Raw genomic sequence first — 22,701 nt, 5'->3', positions numbered from 1 at the left:
TCGACTATCCCCCAGATGTCTCCCGAATGTGCCGCAGACATCATGTCATGATCTCTCACAGAGCAGTGGGACCATTTGTGTTTTAAGAACGGTCCATGGAAGGCAGATATCAGAGAGTTACCTCTGAGATCCCTCCAAGTGACCTGGATCCACACAATAGAGGGAGCAACACTTTCCCACCCACTGTACACGCGACTAACGTTCGTCGCATGACAGTCAGACCAATATCTTCCATCTCAGCAGTGGAATTTAGTCAAATAAAGTGCAGAACCCAATTTAATGCGATTATTTTTTTTTGTATGTAGTCACTGGTGAGTCCGGCTCAGACCACAAACTCACTATACTTGAGGGCACTTCCATTCAATCCCAGGTGGGCCTGCTTGGGTTCTCACCCAGAATCTCGGCGGCGTGCCAACTCAGCCCATCTGACCTCGGAGCCACTTCTAACGACCGCGGAGAGACGCGGGGCGGCGCCCAACCTGAGAGTCGACAGAGGCGACGTGCGCTGGGGTTCGTGGACGACGCCGTCGCTCGCCAGCGACACGTGGACGCGGCGGCCCGTGACCTGGCAGTGCTGCAGGGCGCTGGCGCTCAGCGCCGCCTCCTGGGCGCTGCCCATGCGCACCAGCGCCCGCAACTGCTGCTGCTCCGCGTGGCCGCGCAGCTCGATGCCCTTGACCTGAAGGGAGCGAGACCGGCGCGACGTGTATTTAAGAGGCCGCACGTCGTCACCGCGTGTTGTGACCGTTTGGCTGGATGGTTAGGATGGCAAGCGGTTACGCGCGCGGCGACTCGGGAGTTTGAGGATTCGTCCATCCATATGTAATGTTCATCAATTTGTCTGTCCATTTCGATATGCCCATCCATTCATCAACCAATCAATCCCTCTATCTATCTACACATCCACCCATTCTTTGATTCATAAAAAATGCGATATTTGTTTTTTTTACGCTCACAATGCACACACATTTACAATTTTCAAACTTTCGGCAGGCGAAATAGTGTTGCTATATTTAAACAGAGTGAACAAAACTGTACAAACGAGACAGAATAATAAAAAAGCGCTACAAACACGAAGAAAAAACGACAACAATAACAATCATGATCCGATTTGTTTACACAATTCATCAAATCGCTGGTTGGAATGAGTGGCGGTGAAGGTGGCGGGCGGTGGCTTTGATGACCGTGGTGGAGGTGGTGAAGGTGGTGATGGTGATGAATCGTTACAGGCCTAATGCCGAGATGCCACCCCATCCCGTGACCCCACATGGCCCCCCAGCTGGTTCATGAATCGGGCCCAAAAATGGCTCATACCGTACCACACAGGGTGACAAGAAATGAGTACAGAATGAGAAATAAATATAGGCATGCGTGTGCAAAGATGGTATACGTATGCTCAGCCCTCTGCCCATGATAGACACTGCTAAAATGTGCATACGGATACATAGCATGCGCCACCCAGGATGGTACCGACGATTGACCATCTCGGTTGGCGGGCCCCTGACCTGCCCAAACTTGGCGAAGGCGTCGCTCAGCTCCTGCATGGTGTCGCTCCACTGCGCCTTGCCGTCCAGGTTGGTGACGAGTACGTCGGTGGGGCTCGCGCCGCTCGCGCCGCTCCCCGGATAGCCGTAGCCCAACGGCGAGGGGACGTAGCCGTGCGGTGGGGGGGGGCCAGCCACCGCAGTGGTGCGCGACACCAGGCCACCGGGGAACACCAGCTGGTTCAATGGAGTCGCCAGCCGGGAGCTGCGGGGGGGGGGGGGGGGGACAGAGAAGGCGGGCACAACCGCGGTGAGAAAACGGCTCCGACTAGCGATAAGGCGAGTAAACGATGAAACTCAAAGATTCTCACGCGTGGGCACGCGCATGTGAGATTCCACTATAAAAGGGTTTCTTGGATTGGATCGCGTTAAAATAAATGCACCGCCACCACCCAACACAGCCAACTAGTAAGGGTTGTCACGTAAACAAAACATGCCAATTCGTCACTAGTAGACTTCACAAATCTGGCTGTCGCCTGATGAAGCTAGTTGTCATTACTGGCGAAACGTCGTACTCAGATTGTAAATGTTGTGGCTTGGCTCTCCAACACACCGGTGTTGCTGTACTAGTGACGAATTGGCACGTTCTGTTTACAACCTTTACTAGTTGGCTGTGTCGGGTGGTGGTGGGTTTAAACGACACAATTATATATTTACGCGATCTAACCAAAAAAAAACTATATTATGGATGATATTGGTCGTGAAAGCCTATGTGTTAAACAGTGTTAAAATGAGATTACATTGTTTTAGATCTGCAAGGCAGGGGGGAACTGCCAGACAGGGGAGCTGGAGGGACAAGGCAATTGGAGGATTTTAAATTTCGATTTAAAGCTTTCGTGACTCCAGGGATTCATCTTCTTGGTTCTTTCGGTAAAGTCACGTAGAAGGGAAGTAATAAAATAATAAAAATAAAACATAATAAAATAAAATAATTCTCACGACGTTTCGGCTACAACGCAAGCAGCCGTCTTCAAGTGAAGACTACAATGCAAGCAGCCGGTGTGGGGGAAGAGGGGCTGAATGGGACCCCTGCAGGACAGGTGGATGGAGAGGACCGGAAGAAAAGGGGAGGACAAGGCAGAGGTCGCAACCGGATACCCGATACCCGTACCCTACCCGATACCCAGGTACGGGTAGCCGTTTGCGACCCTGGTGCAGCCGGGTACGGGTACGGGTAGGCCGTGAGTCACTGGTGAGTAGCCGTTTGTCACTCATTTCGGGTAGGATACGGGTAGGGAACGGCTACCCGTACCCGGCCGGGTACGGGTACCCATTTGCGACCCTGGTGCGGCCGGGTACGGGTAAGGAATCAAAACCCATTTGCGACCTCTGGGACAAGGGCAGAACTGGGAGACAGGGAGGTGGGAACACTGGATGCGATAGGACACTATCGCAGTTGGAAGATACAGCGATGGAGAGAGAAAACGTCCAACGGGCTTGAGGTGGAGGGAGAAAATCGCTCACCTAGGCACCCAGGTGATGGGGCAGGGGGCGACGATGGGAAATGGGGGCTGGTGGGAGGCGTGGAGAAGCGGCATGGCGCCCGGCGGTGGCGGGGTTGGCGCCAGCGGCCGGAAGAACGCCGCGGGGTTCCCCGAAGGGGGGCCGTCCACTAGCACCGGCTTCGCGGCGGCAACGGAGCCGTCTCCATCCAGCACCAGCGGCGGGCACGAGTCGGCCCTAAGGGACGAGAGAGCGTGCAGGCTTCAGCCGTGCGGGCACCGTTGTCTGTAAGCAACCGAACACAGCTGGGAGAGTATGAGATGGACTTTGGCTGGAACTAACACAGCTACATTATACTTATACACCGCTCAGTGCAGACCAGCGTTCAACGTGCCATTGGATTCGCTCCTAGGAGAGTACGAATAGTAATGCCTTTCAGATGTTATGTTAACAAGATTTAACAAGTAAAGGTGCAGCCCTGCAATTGCTTGCTCGTGCCACTGCTGGTGGAAGGGCATCCATTGGAGGGGGCCCCAAGAGAGCCCCTCTCGAGAAGAACTAAATCACATTTTATAATGTATATTGACATGTTTTATTGTGTTATTCAGGTGGAGCGGTGGCGGAGTTGTCAGCTCACTGCGCTGTGAGCCTGGTGACCTGAGTTTGAATACAGGCTACAGCTCAACCGGTCCCGCCCCCCCACCAACTTGCACTGCCCAGAATGGTGAAGTATGATTAAACGAACCCAATAACTAAGGCAAGAAGAGGTCTTCATCTCTTAGTGGATTAAGGGCTATAAATTATAATAATTGTTAGAAAATATTCCTGTCATTTGATTACTTTAACATTCTAAACTGTTGCACCCACTTTTTAGCTGTCCAATGCATTTATTTTGACCCAATGTTGCCTAAGAAAATAAACTTCTGGTATCAAAACAAAAAGGAATGAATAAATCTGGTACGGTGTGTAAACACCAGTGCGGTACGAACCACACATTCGCGTTCCATGCCAGCCTTAATAGGGCTTCTCTATAATAACAGCACTCGCCCCAATAGTCTCTCTAGCGATACGCATAATCCATGTGTGTGTGTGTGTATGTTGAACTTATTTCGCACCGTACGTGGTCAACTGTGATAATCGGAGGTGCGGGGGAAGAATTAAAAACTAAACACTAAAAAGCAGTTCTAAAGAAATGAATTTTCAATCTAAATTTAAAAGTGTATAGCTCCAGTGGCTTCATAATATCCGAATGAAGAGTGTTCCAGACGGCCGCAGAGGCGAATTTGAAATCGCGCGATGCGGTGACCGTCTTTGTTCGATGGCTAGCCAAAAGCCGCTGCCGCGAGGATGATCGGAGTTTGCGTGACGGCTTATGCTCCTTGACAAGATCAGAAAGGTACCGTGTGCGTGTGTGTGCGTGTGGAGTGGTAGTGTAGCCGTTAGTGCTGCGCTACCGAGTTCGATTCCCGCCCATGACCTACACCAGTGACGTTTATCTGAACCGGTCCTGGGCCTCCCCTAGGTCGACTCGGCCTCAAATGAGTACCTGGTACGGTGTGTAAACATCGCCACTGGTGCTGGCCACCCACCCCCTCGTGTACCGTTCCGGCCTTCATAGGTGCTCGCTAATAGCACTTTCCCCTACAGTCTGTTAAGGCTATCTTTGTGTGCGCGCGTGTGGTCGTAGCGACACTGGCCACTCCCGGCCGCACCTCGTAGTCTCCGCGTCACGCCCGCCTCTCTGGGGGGCGTTCGCCTGTGCAAGGAGGGGAGTAGCAGGGGGCCCCGGTGAGCTGCCCCTGCCAGCGCCCCCCGTTCCTCCACGCCGGTGCCTCTTAGCACTTGGCTGTTGCTGCTGCTGCTGCCGTCCACTCGAGGTGGTTTCCTGTACCACGGACAATCGCAACGCGAGCAGCACGGACGTCACTCCCCCTGAGCATTGTCGCGGGCAAAACGAACGAGGCCCACGTGTCACTAGAGTCAACAGCAATCCACACAAAACGATAACAAAGGACGAGGATGCACCGATAAATAAATAAAAATTGGTTCTTATGAAGTGCGTCATACCAGAACCATGCAAACCAGAATTGATTATTCACCGTTCATGAAAATTGTACAGACGTTTTAGACAGAAACAATGGACTCTTCAATCGAATTGCCACCCCAAAATGTGAAAATGTACTGACTCGCTGGTGGGAAGATGGGGGAGGGAGGTGGTGGGAAGGGAGGGGGGGGTGGGTCAAGATGTATCATTCGATGATTATTACACACACACACGCGTTACTGTGACAACAAACGCTGAGAAAATAGCGCCGTGGGACCAAAAGCCTTTCGCGAGAAACAGGTGAGGCTCACAGACCTTTGGGTTTCCCGCTGCCAAGTGCTCGTGGGGAGAGCACTTGGCTGCTCCATCACCAGCCTCCGGGTTCTTCCCCGCCCCGCCGTGCCTGTGCGCCGCTCGTCCGCTAGCCCGCGCCCCGCCGCTCGACAGCTGCTTCTCCTGACCGGACGGAGCGGCCGCCACGGCCCCCGTGCCAGTTCCTGCACTGTCCCTCGTCCGCTGGTCTTTGGCTCTACTTGTCGATAGTGGTGGCGAAGAAGACGACGACAACGGCAGTGGCAACGCTGACGAATGCCCGACGGCGGCGCCGTTCCTTCCAGCATCTTCCGCATCAATCCGTCGTTGACCGCGCCTGCCTCCACCACCGCCTCCGCCGCCACCACCACCACCGCCACCGCCACCGCCAGCAACAGCAACGGGCGACCGCAACTGTTTTTCGGCAGACCTGCCGTCACGCTCACAGGCGCCGTGGCTACCGTGGTGATTGCCACCGGTGAAACCGCCGCCGCCACCGCCGTTGAGGTCATCCGCGTCGTGCCGCCTGCCCCCTCCACGCCGGTGCGCAGGGGGACCCGGCGACCGTGGCTTTTCGTTTCCCTCCAGCCTCTCTCTGCCGAGCGCCGCCGCCTCCGCCGCTTGACCACTACCGCCGCCGCCGTCTTCCTGCGGCAGGAAGGATGCGGAGATGCGGCTGCCGTAGACGTCCTCGTTGTCGAGGCGGCGCTGGGCACGGCGGGCGCGCGCCGGCGACGGGAAGCGGAGGCACGCGGTGCCCGCGGCCACGCTCAGCACCTTGCCGCCGCAGTTCTCGGAGAGCTGGCGCAGGCGTGCGCCCACCTGCCGGGTGTCACGGCCACTCGGCAGGTTGTTGATGTAGAGAAGCGTGTGGCAGGGCTGCACGGCGTGAAGGAACGTGACCAATGGGTAGAGGGGGGGGGAAATAGCGATTCGCGTTATCCGTGTGCACCTTGGGTTTGCATTTCACACGTGCACCCCAAGAGTGCTGCCCCGTTACCTGCTCGGGATCAAGAACTGCCCGCTCTCAGCAAGTGCTGCTCCAGCCTTTGACTGCCATCTCACTTGGGATGCGGTCCACTAGGATCGCTGCCCCCTTGCGGAGTGCCTCGCCTCCCGCTAAGTGCTAACAAGCTGGAAGTGCTGCCCCCTCTGTCAGTGCTGCTCTCTTTTAAGTGCTGCCACCCTATTCACGGTTTCCCCCACAATGCTTACCCTTCCTTTGACTGCTCCAACACCCAGGCTTTCAATGTCAGCGCCGTTCCCAATTGAGTGCCACCCTCCGTGAGAGTTGCCTCTCCGTAAACGCTGCCCTACCTTTTGAGTGCCACCCCCTCCCTTGTTAGTCATGACCCGATTCCCCCCACACAACCGCCCCCCCCCCCCCGCCACCTCGATGAGTGCCACCACCCGCCAAGAGCTGCCAGGCTATACGTTCCGCCCCCCTGCATTGGTCACTCCGGTCACCTGGGGCGAGGGGCAGGGCGGCAGGTCATCGACGAGCTCCTCATAGCGGATGGACGTGTTGGCGTGGTGCATCAGTGCGCTCGAAGCCTGAGTCTTGTGCACCAGCACCACGGTGAAGCCGTGCCGGTGGCGCAGGTCGCTCATTTCCAGGGCGAAGTTCACGTCGCCTGTGTGGGAGGAGGGGAAGGGGGGGGGAAGGTGCTAGCGAACCATTCAAAGCCAACACCACAACCACCCACCACGATCTGGCCATCGTGCATCATGTTTCACAAGTTTGTGTTACTTTGGTCAAAGTCTTCATCTCGTCGTGCAAATCGGGTATGCTTGCTGTCCCTGCCATACAAAGAACTTCAATGATCTCACGACTTCAAACCACCCCCCACCACTACTACTAAACTGCGTAACTCATCACCCTCCTATCTTCCTACCTAATTACGATTAGCAGTGCAGTCTATGCCAGGGTAGAATGGTGGCACAGTTGTTTAGCAGCGTACGCTATAAACTGCATGCCCCGAGTTAAATACTCAACCGGGGCATCTGAACCAGCCCTGGGCTCTAAGCTTGGCACATAGCCAGTATAAAAGCACTCTAGCCGTGAGCAGCGAGGGCTCGCTTGGCTCGGATGTGCCATGGGATAAAAGGGCCATTTCATTATTATGCTCGTTTCGCCAGGGAAACATTACTGAATCTCAAGCCTCATTTTCAGGAGGGTCCTGTCAAGTTTTTGCAGGTGGTGGGGGGGGTCCTCACTGGAGATGAGCACAATGGTGGCGGGAGCAGAGTGAGTCTCGGCGAAACGACGCATGCTCTGCTTAAGCTTGTCGTCCGCCGCGTTCTTCGCCGTCGCGTTGATGTGCACGACCGTCACCTACGCCGCACACGCATGAAGACAAAGACACCATCCCCCCCAGAGCCTTAACAGACTGCTAGGAAAAAGCGCTGTTAGCTGGCACTCGTGAAGGCCAGCGTGGCAGACGAGGGGGTGGTGTGGCTACCAATATCCCCCACTGGTGATGTTTACATACCCCACCTGGTACTTAATTTAAGGCAGGAATCGACCGAGGAGAGGGCCACAGTTCGGATATTCACCACGAATGTTGATCGTGAACGGGAATCGAACCTTAGATCGCCAGGTTGGTAGGGAAGCTCGGTACCGACGACACTACTACTCCCCACCAGGCACGCACCCACATGCACATTGAGTCTCCCGGTGAGCGGACGCCACCAGGCGACGTACGTCGATTTTCACAGGCTCGGCGATGGCTCACGGCGAAACGGTGTCAACTATCGTCTCTCCCATTCCATGAGAAAAACGATGGTCTCGGTGGCAACCCAGAAACGGTACTCATCGAAACGGTGCGTCCGTAACACACCTGTGCGTTGTTCAGCTCCTGAATGACCTCGCGCTTCTCCTTGCTGATGTCGCACACGCACAGGAACTCGGCCTCGCGGTGCCCACCAAACAGGCGCTGCCGCACGCGCTGCGCCACCGACATGGCCGAACGGCCCGTGGGCACGGAGCAGTTCTCGATGTCCCAGAAGACGCCGATTGGCGGGAGGCCATCCCTGTCGCCCGTGCCGCTCATCCCACCCAGCGGAGGGAGCTCGGACGCCGCTTCTGTGAACGGCGAACGAACGGTATGCGAGGTCAAGTTATGGTGGCGAGATTTTAACTACCTCGCCTGGTATAGAGGAGGTCGTGGGTTCTCCCCGTGGTTGAGTGGATTTTTTTTTTGGCTGCAATACATTTCCACGTGATAAGCCACTTTGCTGAGATATCATTTGTGACCAGGTTGCTTCTGAAAAAAAGCTATAAAACTCAGTGGGCCTTACCTGGTAAAATTAAAAATGGTTTACAGTCTAAAATAATGGTTTACCTCGGGTGCACGTCGGAGCGGAAGCCCCGTTGACCAGCGACGGGGGAGGGATGTCGGGCCACACGTTGGCGCCGTGGAGGGGCCCACAGGGATCGGTGGACCCCGGCGCGGACCCCCTCCTGGGCTGGGATACGGTCGTCTCGCTCGCGTCACCCTGGGTGGGGGTGAGGGGCAGGCGCAGAGATGGGTGGTGGTGACTAGGAATTATAACGGAGACGGAGCTGAAGGTGCTGCGAGGTGTGCAATATCACAGTCATGCCTCGGTATACGACCGCTTTGGAATATGTCGAATTTGGTATACGTCGTGTTTTGACGAGGAAAAAATGTCGTATGAGTCACCGCGTACCCGCGTATACCGCGTTCACGACTGAAACAAAGCGCCGCTCCTCAGTCTGCCTGTACAGTAGATCTCGTTCAGTGCACAACCCTTGGCTTTAACTCTGTGAATTTTCACGTGTTTTTTGTCATTTTAACGTGAATTTTTTGAGAATTCATTCAACTCCTCTCAGCAAGGTAAAGTGATGCTAAATTTTATTTTTATTTCAATTTATTTTAATTTATTCATGCATTTTTGTTTTTATTCATGTATGCATTTTAGTAATAAGTAGTGTCGAAATTATTTTGTATAATATGCCAGATAAAATATTATTTCTAATACTCTGGAACGGATTATTTCCTTTCCCTTTATTTCTAATGGGAAAAATTCGTTTGGTATACGTCATGTTCGGTATAAGTCCTACCTTCTGGAACGAATTAATGACGTATACCGAGGTACCACTGTATGATACTTTCTGTAAATGAGAAAAGCCATTACAAGGAGGAAGACGCATGCAGGTTGGAAACAAATTCGACAAGGCTGTGAGGTCTGACCATGCAATGTGGTGGGCACATGATGTGGGCCCTCCCGTTCTTTGTGAACACACCTTGGTGTGAGCTGAATAAATTCGAACTCGCTTTAAGCAAAGAATGCACAACTCAAATGGCTTAATTGCTGGCATTTCGTCCAAGGACCGTAGTTGTACACCCCTGGTTTAAAGTATTTACGGACGTTATTCTCTTTCGGTCAAATTAAGAATGAGTTATTCACATGTCACCAATTTATTCACTTAAAATAAACACAATGTAATTTGTAAACTGAAAGCGGAACTTGATTTAAACCTTCTGCAGAGAATTGTCAGAGTGAAGGTTAGATTGCAAAATAAGCATAAACGGAGCCCATGCCTAAAGCATCTGCAAAAATAGGGCATTGTACGTGGCAAGTGTCATTATTAATGTTACATTTTTTAACAATCTCTCTTTGATGTGACCATGGTCACCACACGTCTCCATCTCCGTGGGCTCTCATCCACTTAAAGGAAATTAAATATAATCGATTCGGCCACTGCACTCTGCGCCTACTTTCACGGCCAACGGCGACGTGGCTTCACCACGGGACACAAGAAGAGGAAATCGGAGAAGGAAATCAACCCCATTAAACCAACCCCCAAGGAACACACAGTGGACGCACCTTGCAGTGGCAGCCTTGGCAGTGGTGCCCATGCACGTGTGCAACCGGGATCGGGAGTGAGGGGCAGTGCAGGTGAGCCGACGCGGTACCACCACCACCACCACCACCAGGAGGAAGGAGAACGTGCTGCCGATGGTGCTCGTCGTGCTTCGTGCAGTGGCCAGGGAACGGCAAGGAAGAGAGCGCCTCGGCGGCGCAGCGCAGCGCGGGGGCACCGGCCGTTGCTAGCGACCCGCAGCCCGGGCAGGCCAGCGCTGCCATCGACGCCAGATAGGACGGCGCGGACTGCTGCCGAGCACGGAGGCCGGGCGAGCCGCAGCAAAACTGGCCTGGTGTCAGCAGGCCGGAGCCGTGATCCGCAGGCACTGCCGGCGCCTGGTCCCCCCAGAAAGGGTCCCGGGGGCGGCAGGCGTCGGCGTCAAGGCCACCGCGGTGAAATGGCGGAGTCACGCCACGCAGCGCCGTAGGGCACGGCACGCAGGCGTAGCCGCTTACTTGGCACGAGGTGGAGGTGGCGGAGGCGTCGCTGGTGGTTGGGCAAGGGCCCTCTTGCGGGGGTCGTGGCGCCAGCATTGTCATGGGGTTCAGCAGCGAGGCGGACACACGCTTGAGGTTGGCGTCGGCCATGTTGAACATTGCCACAGGCTCCTGCTTGGCCATGCAGTAGTGCTGCATTGGGACGGCACACGGAGATGAAAGGCCAGCAGCTTCAGCGTACGACAAACCAACAACTGGCCATACTCGCAGGCCCAAATCCACATGACAGAGAATCTCCGGTTTTGTCCGATTTTTGTGGGAAAACGTGCCGCCGTCTCCATCATCAACATTGTAGATAATCAGTTGGGGGGTGTGATATCCTTAAGCCTTTTTAATTAAGACGTGAATGTGACGCATAAATAAATTAAATTAATTGCTTACCAGCAAAGGCCTTAGCGAGTATAAACTCATTATTTTGAGGATCCTTCCGGATGCTTGGCCAATTCCTCTTTAATCTTTTTTTATCTGCATGTGTAATGTAACTTGTGTGCCTGGAGAAAACCCACCACGCATATAGCAGCGGAAGAAAACACCGGGCAAGAGAGCACCCAGCGCAGGCTAGCCGCTCACCGGCGTTTGCGCCACGGGCACGTAGCTCTGCGTTGGGAAGAACAGCGGGCGAGTCGGGGCCACGAGCGGCTGCGCGAGTGACAGGCAGCCGGACAATTGCAGGTACCAGGCGCCGGGGTCGGACCTCGCATGGCCCTCGGGGAGGTGGAAGCCACTGCTGCCACCCACGGCCTCTGCGGCCGCGTCACGAGAGGGCAGCCCCCACTCGGCACGCCGCTCCATCGCCGGTCCAGTGCTCATTCATCCTCCGCTCTGGCACGGGCGTCGTTGTGGGAATGCCCGAGGGCTGGGGGTGCACGGTGAGGGAGAAGGGGGTGAGCGGTGACGTGCACAGGCTTGCGACGACCGCTTGAGTTGCGATCGACACGTCGTGATCTATTATTTTTTCTACCTATGTGACTTTACCGAAAGAACCAACGAGTAAGTGATTTTTAATACGCAGAAGTGATCAAGATCACGTATTTATGCACACATTTTTCGCTATAACTAATCATAAACAAAAACTCACGGTCATAAATAAACCCTGTCCTAATGAAAAAAATATTTATTAGAGCCGACGTTTCTGGCAATGTACTTTCTTCATGGCAGAAAGAAATGCCTTTTCCCGAAATGTCACAGGGAAACTAATAGTATTGTCACCACTGCCATGAACATTGTTTACAAACATTACATTGTAATGAGGCAACCCTGAAATGATTTGCTCACACTAGCTTTGTTTAATGTAGGCATTTGTAGACATTAAAAGCAAATTCACTCGTAATATTCAAGTCGCGAATGCTAACATTTATTCAACATCCATTAAGATGCAGTAATTCCTCAACATCATGCAAATGTTATATTGTTCCAATGTGTGCGAGTATTCATGCAAAGGTGAAGATCTAGCCCTGTAATTACTTGCTGAAGCCACTGCTGGCAGAAGGGCCTCCTCTAGACAGTATTTGTTGTCCTCTTCTACGGTGGGCCAGACTACTTGGAAGAGGTAGGGATACCCACACTTTACCCCACCACACATGACCTGCTCATCGACTGTGATGTAGCTATTAATATTGCCTGGTGGAAGCCGAGTGGGATTTAAGAAACCTTCTCACTATTTCAACTGCTGTGCCAGGAGAAGGAACCAGTGAGCTCTGGATTTCAAGTCCATGTTGCGTTAACAATTACGCTACAGGAGCATCCGGGAAAGCCTCGAGGAGTCAAGGGGTTTCTTTGGAGGGTTCTGCGTGGTCATGTTTGGCCAATTCGATTTTCATAAGGAGTGTTATGCTGAGAAACAAAAAAATAAGTTGAGGATTAACACGAAAAGGGTCACACAAACATGGATTTACGAACCCAATTGCTTTACTGTCGTCAACTGGTCACTCCACAGCCTCGCGGGTTTCAGTTTCCACCCCAGTAAGACTCGCTCAGGACTTCCATAGAGGTCGAGCATCAAATTATGTACTGCCATATGGGCTGAGAGGCAATAAATATATTTATTCCTGTATTGTTTGTCTCTTGCATGGCCCTGAAAAAAAGGCACGCATTTGAAATACATTTGAATGCACGTTTTCAAATATCTATTAATTAACCAAATCTTGTCAGACCTTGGAAACTAAACAAGGTTCGGCCCAGTTAGCACTTGAAGGGTGACTGCCTGGATGTACAATGTATTGTCGGCATGGGCTGAAACATATTTCATAAATGTCTCCGAGTGAAGTGTTTTTATTCTTATTCGCTCATGTATGGGTTTTCTTCAAGTACTCCGATGACTCGCAATCCAGATATTAAATTGAACTTCCCAAACATGTAAATTAAGGAGTAATCTCCAAATAAAGAGTCTCAAATCAGCGAGGTTTTCCTGGGTTAATAAAAGGTATTACAAGGATTGTCGCGATACCATTTTACACAATGACAATATAGAATTCCAATTGTTTAGAAAGCACACCTCTGTGCACATACAAAAAAACAACATTAGCATTTCGCGACATAGTACATAGTTGTCATCTTATCTTAGGTCACCTTCAAGATAAATGATCAAATGCGACCTACCGACCGAGAGCGCCCAGTAATGCAGTGATAAGACAACTGTGGATCGATGTCGTCATCATTTTCTTTCAATTTATTTTGATGACGACCTAACACGCGAAGACCGCATTTGCACTTCTTTAGGAAATGCTAATTGTTTTTGCATATGCACGTGCTTGTGTGTTTTTGCATATACACGTGTTTGCGTGTTAATTGAAACTTATAGTACGAGGAGTTTTTTCTCGTCAGTACACAGATTTTACATGAAACGTCCCGTTCCTTTGTAATCGCATGTTTTTTGTATTGTATAATATTACTGGTTTACTGCTTCTTATTCTTTCAAATGTCTGGATTAAACACAACAGTTTTGAAACATTTTACGAAGTTACTTTTTTTCCCAACCGCTGGTTCACAGCAAACACACCACCGGCATGTCGCTAATGGATGGCGCATTCGCAGGCGATGCGATTGATCGGTTCGACGATTGAAGTTCCCTCAATAATCAGCGTTTACCAATTTCAAAACGTGCAAAGCCTGCACGTGCGCGTCACATCAACAGTGGGCGGTGGGGTAATTACTTAATGAGTGGCACGCGTTTGAACGCAGCGTGGAGAAACAGTGGTGGTGGTTGTTGTTGTTGCTGCTGCTGAAAGGCCGCGTTAATTTACTCCCGAAGTTATTCAAGAACGACTTATTTGTTGTCACGAGACCGTCTTGAGGAAGGCCCATCGCCTTAAGGAGACAATTAAGCCACCAAAACGCACACGACAAAGTAATAGCGTTACACAATTGCTTGTTACGTAAATTTCAGTTGTGTTAATAGACGAGGCCAACACACTTTTTTTTTTAAACGCACGAAAAGGTGGTGTCCCTGTTCAAACGAAGGATGTAGCTTTGTACAGCCGAGGTAGTAGTCGGGAATTGTAAGGTCCAATAACAGGGGCCAATCCGCCCTTAGAACAACCGCGGCAAACACACCTATGGACAAAACACAAGCGCTTCAAGTGAAAGAAATAAGCAAAATAAAAACCTACACAATCGACGCGTTTAAAACGAGGCTTTGTCTTAAATATCCAACGCTCCGTGTTTTTTTTAGGGCATTCAAAACAATACGGGTACAGTGCGCTACTGTACAAAAAAAGCCTCGGGCCTACCGTAGCCCCCCCCCCCCAAACATTTCAATTCATTTTCGTTGAGGGGGGGTGGGGGGGGGTGCCAAATTGACCTTTGTTCACCTGCTGATTTGTCGCTTTGCCAGCCGAGTGTCCTACGCTTCGGTTGCAAGTTGTCCCGTGAGAGAGAGAGGAGAGAGAGGAGAGATGAGGGAGAGATGAGGGAGAGAGCCGCCACACTCTGGCGAAGGAGCGAACGCCAAAGGCCGCCCCGGGGCGCTCCTGTCTCCCTGTAAACAGCGGGCGGCTGCCGTAAAGCTCACTTCTTGTCACGTGATGTCGCAAAGCGCCGCCGCTTCTCAGCCCGCGCGCCCTCCCCCTCTCTCTGTGGGTCGTAAAACGACCGTTGCCGTTAAATTAGGAAAATGGCGACTCCCCCCCCCCCCAGTCGCCGTCACCCCCCCCCCTCTGACCCCCCCCCGCCCCCCTCCGACCCCCCCCGCCCCCCTCCGACCCCCTCCCGCCCCCCTCCAACCCCCCCGATGCCCCCTCCCCCGCCGCAACCCCCTCGCCCCCCCCACCACCCACCGCCGGTACCCCCTCGTTGACGTCATCATCGACACGAGTGTGGCGTCATTAACTTGGAGAATGGCGTCATCTTCGCGATTGAAATTACGTAATGCCCCTAACAATTTGAAACCGATCTTTAATGCCCCCTATCAGTTTGAAACCGATTTTTATCAGGTGAAGTCGATGACGATGATCCATTTGGTGGAATAATATTCCATTAGTCGATTCCCTAGTTTAACATGTTCAGCGGAACGATCGATTTTAGTGGTCGATTCGTCAACGTCCAATCGACTTAAAATCGAAATCGGCTTGTTTATTTGTGGTCGATTAAATGACAGCTGTCCGTCGCCCTGCAAAGGCGGGAAACCCCAACCCTCACTAAAAGCCACGCCCATCTTAGATTGTGACGTCACAAACACCCTCCCATGACCTCCAGTCCAGCGGCACACGTGGGATCAGAAGACGCGACTATTTCCCCCTTGTTTACTCGTTATCCAATCCGTCGAGTTGATTAAACCGTTGATCGGTAGAATACTCGATTATTTAAATATTATTATTTTAATATCTGTGTGCAATTGTTGCATTGGTATTTATTGTGGTTAGTTACGTGAGATGGCAATCATATTCATCACTTTACGGCCTGTGTAGTCTTTCATGACAGAACCGTTTTGGGTTGCCCCAATATGGATCATTACTTTCTCACAACCATGAGCCAGCGGCGGAAATTCTATATTTTTATGCCGGGAAAATTTTGTCCATAAGGTAAGCACTGTAGGATTCCCAATAAAGTGTCGGAAACGCGTATGCACACACCGCCTGTATCCACTTACCTGCAGTTACAGCCAGAGGTCTGTAGGGTGTGCTAGCCTGTACAAGTGGACAGAGATAGAGAGCCGGACCCGAGTGAGGCTGGGTTCCCAAGCCCTACCCCAGGTGGGGGGCTGGGGGAGGGGCCCTTCCAGGATCCTCTGGAAGGTTCCAAAAAGGGGGCGGTACCGGGGTGGAGAGTCCCCTGGAGGTGGATTAAAGAGGCAGTGTTACGGAAAACGAAGACAGAAGCGAAGCGAGACGAGGACCCTGGGACCTTGAGCCCGACGTCCTTGTAAGGGCCGGGTCGAGCTTGGACCAGTGGTCAGGACCCGTGCCTTGGCTGGGTCGGGTCAGTCAGCCTCCCCTAGGGCACAGATAGCCAGAGGGCTGGGAGCCCGGTTACCCAGTGTGAGGGCACGCTAGCCCGGAGGCTGTACCTACCTAGATAGGGGAGGTTAAGAGAGTTCTGTAATAAGTTACAATTAACCGTGTTGCCTCTAAAAAGACAACGTCTCAAGTCTCCATAAGGGGCCGTCCATGAATGATGTCACGCACCTAGGGGGGTCAGACATTTGTGACCATGTGTGACAAGGGGGGGGGGGGGGGTTGAGAAATGTGACGTCACATCAAAATGCGCAACTTTAAATACATTTAGACAACACGTTCTACTTAATAATATAGACTTTTTAATAAATGGTTTCTCTTAAAACATCAGAGTGCAGCGGCACATTAAATTAAATACGCACTACAATGACAATAGTTTAAAGCGATATGAAGCATGTTTTATTTGGGGGGGGGCAGAGCTTTGTGACGTCATATTTCAGGGGGGTCTGACTTTTTGTGACGCCGTGTGACGATGGGGGGGGGGGTGTCAAAAATCGTCCAAAACCGCGTGACGTCATTTATGGGCCGCTTCTAAGAACTAACGACACACCTATGCATCATCTGCCTCGGCACGTGTTATTTCCGGTCAACTAAGAGTCTGAATGACGCAAGAGATAGTTTTTCTTACTCACATTACCATAATGCATTTCGTAACACTTGAACAGGTCTAAAGTTGTCTATTTCTTTATCACTGCTGCCTCTTAGTCTGTTACAAATGTATGTTGAGAGTGTCCTAAGGCAAGCGGAACACAATGCACGTATTCAGAGGCTGCAGATGGTTTTTAGCAAAATGCACCAAGGCTGATTGCTTTGTATACATTTCTTGCCTGTTATTTGGAGACTCATGGTTATCCGGTCTGCACTATTTTTTCTGTTATGATGTGGGGGGGGGGGGCGGTTCTTTTCGTAAGTTATAGATTTGATCATTTAACTTGATTCACGTTTCCATACCTGTCAACCCCTTATCAGTGCCTACGTTATTACAGACCAATTCAGACCTTATTGGTCACCCCGTGCCTTTATAAATCTCAACGTTCATCCTACAAAGTCCCAGCACAAGGTAGAAACACAAACAAATAGACATTTGTTTTTTGTGTGCCCGTATTGAATTGGCTGTACGCCGTATGGACCTGAAAACTAAATTCCCCTGTAAAAGAATACGGGGTAAACCGAATGGGTTGACAGGTATGGTATAGTAGTGTAGTGTATAGTGAAGTGTATAGTAGTGTAGTGTATAGTGCAGTGTATATCATACCTGTCAACCCCTTATCAATGCCTACGTTATTACAGACCAATTCAGACCCGATTGGTCACCCGGTGCCCTTTACAAATCTGAACGTTCACCCTACAACGTCCCATCATAAGGGAGAGAAACACAAATAGAAAAAAAATGTGCTCGTATGGAAACGGCTGTACGCCGTATGGACCTGAAAACTCTAATTTCCTGTACAAGAACACGGGGCTAAGGGGCCGTCCATAAATTACGTCACGCACCTGGGGGGGGAAGTCAGACATTTGTGACGATGTGTGACGAGGGGGGGGGAGTTTGAGAAATGTGACGTCACATCAAAATGCGAAACTTTAAATAAATATAGACAACACGTTCAACTTAATTAAATATAATTTTTAATAAATATTTTCTCCTACAACATCAGAGTGCAGCGCCACATTAAATACGCACTACAATGACAATAGTTTAAAGCGATTGGAAGCATGTTTATTTGGGGGGGGTGGGCAGAGCTTTGTGACGTCATATTTGAGGAGGGGTCTGACTTTTTGTGACGCCGTGTGACGAAGGGGGGGGGGGTCAAAAATCGTCCAAAATCGCGTGACGTCATTTATGGACGGCCCCTAAACCGTCTTGGTTTGATACGTTTTGAATTATTCTCACCTAACCAATATGGCTACCGCCCCCCCCCCCCTTACGGTCCCCTGACCAACATGGCCGCGGCAGGTCACGTGTCGCTGTGACGTCAACGTCGTTATATCCATCCCCCTCCTACTCCTCCTCATCATCATCCTCCTCTTATGGGCGCGGAGCTCCGTTCGGCTTAAACATTAAACTGGCGGAACGCGGCCGCGCCAATTACAATTTTGCTCCTCTCTCGCTTCATCTGCAATCCGAGATCGCTCCGAGCGTCAGTCCGGGGCCATGGACGACTTCTGTAGCGTGGACGGGTCCGATCCCTTATGGGTAAGTGAGCGTGTGTGTGTGTGTTTGTCTCGCCGGTACATTTTGTAACAAACAAACAACAACAACAACAACAAGGCGTTTAATGGCATTCCATTGATGTTTTTGTTTTACTAGTTTACGCTTTCATCCCAGTAGTTGTGCTCACGTTTAACAGGGTCTGTCAGTGGCGAGAAGCGCGTGTCCCTCTGCGTCCGGCAATCAATCTATTCATAAATAGCACGTGGCTATCGATGTTAGTACAGTACAACAGTGCGTGTGTGCGTGTATGTGTGTGTGTGATATAATTGGTTGATTCCGGTGAATAAGATACCGTCGTTATCACAACGATAATCCCTTCCCTGCCCTTTGTCAAGAGCGCAGCTTGGGTTGAAAGGCCTCGCTCGCTGCGTTAAAGTCGTGATGTGGTGGTGGGGGGGGGGGTTGGTGGTGGCTTGTATGACCATACTTCACCACACTGATAGTGGGGTTAAAGGAAGACGCGGGCCCAGGGAGGTTTTAGGGGGGCGCCAGGAATCTGTTCGGATGTAACTCGCCCACTGGGGTTGTCAAAGAGCCGTGACCGGGGAATCAACCCCCCCCCCCTAGGTCGACTCGGCCTCAAATGAGTACCCGGTGCGATGTGTAAACATCGCCGCTAGGGAGACAAAGGCGGCCGGGCGTGGTGTTGGCCACCCACCCCCCCCCCCCCTCGTGTGCCGTGCCGGCCTTTATAGGTGCTCGCTAACAGCACTTGCCCCTACAGTTTGTTGAGGCTATACGGGAGATCTTTGTCTTTGTGTGTGTGGAGCGCCGCGCTACGAACCCGGCCACCCGAGTTCCATTCCCGCTCACGGCCACCAACAACCCCGTGGCGATTATTTGAACCGGTCCCGGGGCTCTCCCTCCCCTAGGTCGACTCGGCCTCAAATGAGTACCTGGTGCGATGTGTGTAAACATTGTGGCTAGGGATACAAAGGCGGCCGGGCGTGGTTTGTTGTCCGGCCCGCTCGTGTGCCCACAGTGCCGGCCTTCAAAGGGTGCCAACTCGCTGACAGCTCTTACCATCCCAACATTCTTGTCACAGCTCTTACCATCCCAACATCCTTGTCACAGCTCTTACCATCCCAACATCCTTGTCACAGCTCTGTCCATCCCAACATCCTTGTCACAGCTCTTACCATCCCAACATTCCTGTTACAGCTCTTACCATCCCAACATTCTTGTCACAGCTCTTACCATCCCAACATCCTTGTTACAGCTCTTACCATCCCAACATTCTTGTTACAGCTCTTACCATCCCAACATCCTTGTCACAGCTCTTACCATCCCAACATTCTTGTCACAGCTCTTACCATCCCAACATTCCTGTTACAGCTCTTACCATCCCAACATTCTTGTCACAGCTCTTACCATCCCAACATTCTTGTTACAGCTTTTACCATCCCAACATTCCTGTTACAGCTCTTACCATCCCAACATTCCTGTCACAGCTCTTACCATCCCAACATCCTTGTCACAGCTCTTTCCATCCCAACATCCTTGTCACAGCTCTTACCATCCCAACATTCCTGTTACAGCTCTTACCATCCCAACAACCTTGTTACAGCTCCCATCCCAACATTCTTGTTACAGCTCTTACCATCCCAACATTCTTCTTACAGCTCTTATTAGGGGGGGGGGGGTGGAAGAGATCGTTGTCTTTGTGTGTCGGGTTATAACACACGCCGCTGCCGTCGTGGCGTGTGTTATAACATTGGCGAATTGTATCACGACGGCTGCCTTGCCCACCGATAACCGGCACCCACTTATCGCCGTACAGTAGCGGTGTACTGACGATGACCATCACCACATCCGGCTATTCACGTTCTCCAACCCGTGCGGGCACCTTTAAAAAAAACTATTTCAGTTTTTTCAGTTTCATTTATTAGGTAGAGCAATTCGGCTCTTGAATCGGGTGCAACCGCAACAAACAAAAAACATGAACAAGAAAACATCTTAAAGTGACTGTGCAAACAGAAAATCCAAGAAAATACAGCAAAATGTTGCAGAAAAAGCACCGTACACCAACGCTGTGTGCAAAAATCCCAGTGGGATGCAAGTCAAACAACACCAACAACCACAAGACCACTTAGATTAAGGCCGTCAGTCTAACTCCGTACTACAATAAACACACACGGCCAAACCTATTGAGTCACATTGTTTACGACCTCATCCGGCTGCAACAACAACAATAACAACAACTACCATTAACAAGCAACGATCATAATCAAATCGTTATCCCTGACCCAGATTCTAAAACCCCCATTTATTCTCCCCTAAACCTAACTCGTATCCGTTCACCTAACTCGACACTTAACCTTTACACGTGTGTATTACAGTATCTATATATAAAAAACCCACACTGGGCTTAACTTTAATTTAAAACTCGATGTTGCGTGTACGTGTTTTCTTTTGAAGCCGTGATCACCGCGAGAATCGTGAATTGCCGATCAAAAACGACAGCCTTGTGGTTGACATCGCTCTTACAGCGATACCAAAGGTGCTAAATGGACCCAGGCTAATCTTGATCAGCACTAAGGTTAATGAGGAGAGGACGTTCTTGGTACAAGGAAGTCTTTATCAGTAAGCAAGGGGGGGGGGGGTGATAGAGTTCACGTCCCCTGACCCTCGCAGCAACATTTGATGACCAGGAAACGAGACCGAAACGTTGGACAGCTCCCGGCTTTTAAGTTTATTGGCATTAAATTTCGATTTAAAGCTTTCGTGACTGCAGGGATTCATCTTCTTGGTTCTTTCGGTAAAGTCACGTAGAAGGGAAGTAATAAAATAATAAAAATAAAACGTAATAAAATAATTCTCACGACGTTTCGGCCACAACGCAAGCAGCCGTCCTCAGGTGAAGAAATCAAGCGGCCGTCCTCGGGTGAAGAATTCTTCACCCGAGGACGGCTGCTCGCGTGGCCGAAACGTCGTGAGAATTATTTTATTATGTTTTATTTTTTATTATTTTATTACTTCCCTTCTACGTGACTTTACGGAAAGAACCGAGAAGATTTATTGGCATTGTTATGCGGGGATGGTGTGGTCACGTTTCGCCGGTTTTACGGCGATTTTACACGGCAGCATCCGCGGTGCTTCGGGGAGGTCCGTGGGACCGCGTGAGTTGAGCAGCAGCATTAACAAGACCTAAAGGCATCGATATTTTAGAAAAAAACGAGTGCAGAGGTGGTAATCGATGCGATTAGACTTGAGAAAATTACTAAAAAGGCTCCATGAAATGCACCAAGACTTGACTCGCATGCCCACAGGCTTATTAACACTGGTTTTCCCTAACCGTAACAACGCCACTAATCCCTACACCCACAACTCCGTGCCGTATACGGTTATGTGTAGGCCGTACATAACCATATATTTAATCCTACACCAAACCATAGCCCTAAGCTATCCCGGCTACCCAGCCCTGCACCCAACTCTATCCTTGCACCTAACCCTGGACACTACTTAACTCGAACTCGGCACGAAGCCAACACCAACCATAACCCGATGCACATTGCTAAACATTGACCAGACAGCGAAACCCATACACTCGGTATTTATTTTGCGTTGGTATTACATATTCGTGGCATTTTAATTTGCTTGTTAAGCGTACTTGAGCTTTGTGTACCGCTAAATTATGCATGGGTGTGGTCAGAATGCAGCTGGTCGATTGATCTGCCCTGTAAGGACGATCATCACACCTGCTATGTAAGACTTGTTACTGCCTTTCAGTGAAAGGGCACATCCGTATAAAATACTTGCAACTCATTGCCCCGTGCAATTCATCTCATTGCCCCGTGCAATTCATCTCGTAGCCCCGTGCAATCCATTGAAATGCTCTACCATCATTGGACTATTCTCATCTCCTGGTGCGTCCCAACTAAACCCCATCTGACCGGTGCCGGCCTGAGCTTTTGTTAAATTGCCCCCCAAACATTACGCAACCACCTTCCGTGCCGTTGTGTTGGTTTAAAGTCGCACCCCATAAGAAGTGTGACATTTGCGTAAGGATGTTTTAAAGTTAGGGAAGGCTTGGGAAAATTGAAGGTTGTGGCAAGTGAATGTCGGACGAGTGTGTCTTGATGGTGGACGGAACGCGGTCTAGGCTTGTTGTGTCACGCTTGTGAGAAGAGAATGCGCGGTTAAAATATTGCTTGAATGTTGCATGATTATTAATATTTGAGAGCCGGGTGATGTTATAGGCTTATTGTAAGGCCTATGATAAAAGGGAGTGTGGTAAATGATTGAACGCTGCTTGTTTAATATTTCAGCATGGTGTTGAAGTGTGACTATAGGCTTGTTGTAAGGTGC

General features: G+C 50.8%; 2 protein-coding genes across 2 annotated transcripts in view; one reads left to right on the top strand and one right to left on the bottom strand.

The window, feature by feature from the left end:
- The window catches only part of MARF1 (meiosis regulator and mRNA stability factor 1), a 32,924-nt gene extending 18,133 nt beyond the window's left edge, over nt 1-14,791 (bottom strand). The window contains exons 1-13 of the mRNA XM_078867181.1: nt 14,541-14,791; nt 11,302-11,587; nt 10,195-10,863; nt 8,688-8,841; nt 8,184-8,428; nt 7,561-7,678; nt 6,811-6,977; nt 5,715-6,222; nt 5,347-5,684; nt 4,700-4,872; nt 3,009-3,224; nt 1,506-1,749; nt 480-679 (exon numbers count right to left, since the gene is read on the bottom strand). Coding sequence (XP_078723307.1) covers nt 480-679; nt 1,506-1,749; nt 3,009-3,224; nt 4,700-4,872; nt 5,347-5,684; nt 5,715-6,222; nt 6,811-6,977; nt 7,561-7,678; nt 8,184-8,428; nt 8,688-8,841; nt 10,195-10,863; nt 11,302-11,541 — 3,272 coding nt within the window. The 5' untranslated portion in view covers nt 11,542-11,587; nt 14,541-14,791. The remainder of the gene's footprint in view (nt 1-479; nt 680-1,505; nt 1,750-3,008; nt 3,225-4,699; nt 4,873-5,346; nt 5,685-5,714; nt 6,223-6,810; nt 6,978-7,560; nt 7,679-8,183; nt 8,429-8,687; nt 8,842-10,194; nt 10,864-11,301; nt 11,588-14,540) is intronic.
- Nucleotides 14,792-18,189: 3,398 nt separating this feature from the next.
- Nucleotides 18,190-22,701, top strand: part of LOC144940778 (multidrug resistance-associated protein 1-like) — a 52,772-nt gene continuing 48,260 nt past the window's right edge. Inside the window, exon 1 of the mRNA XM_078867180.1 lies at nt 18,190-18,375. Within this exon, the coding sequence (XP_078723306.1) occupies nt 18,334-18,375 (42 nt within the window). The 5' untranslated portion in view covers nt 18,190-18,333. The remainder of the gene's footprint in view (nt 18,376-22,701) is intronic.

This window comes from Lampetra fluviatilis, chromosome 23 (genome assembly GCF_964198595.1).
Source record: "Lampetra fluviatilis chromosome 23, kcLamFluv1.1, whole genome shotgun sequence".
Lineage (NCBI taxonomy): Eukaryota > Metazoa > Chordata > Hyperoartia > Petromyzontiformes > Petromyzontidae > Lampetra > Lampetra fluviatilis.
This window is presented reverse-complemented; position numbering and strand designations above follow the sequence as displayed.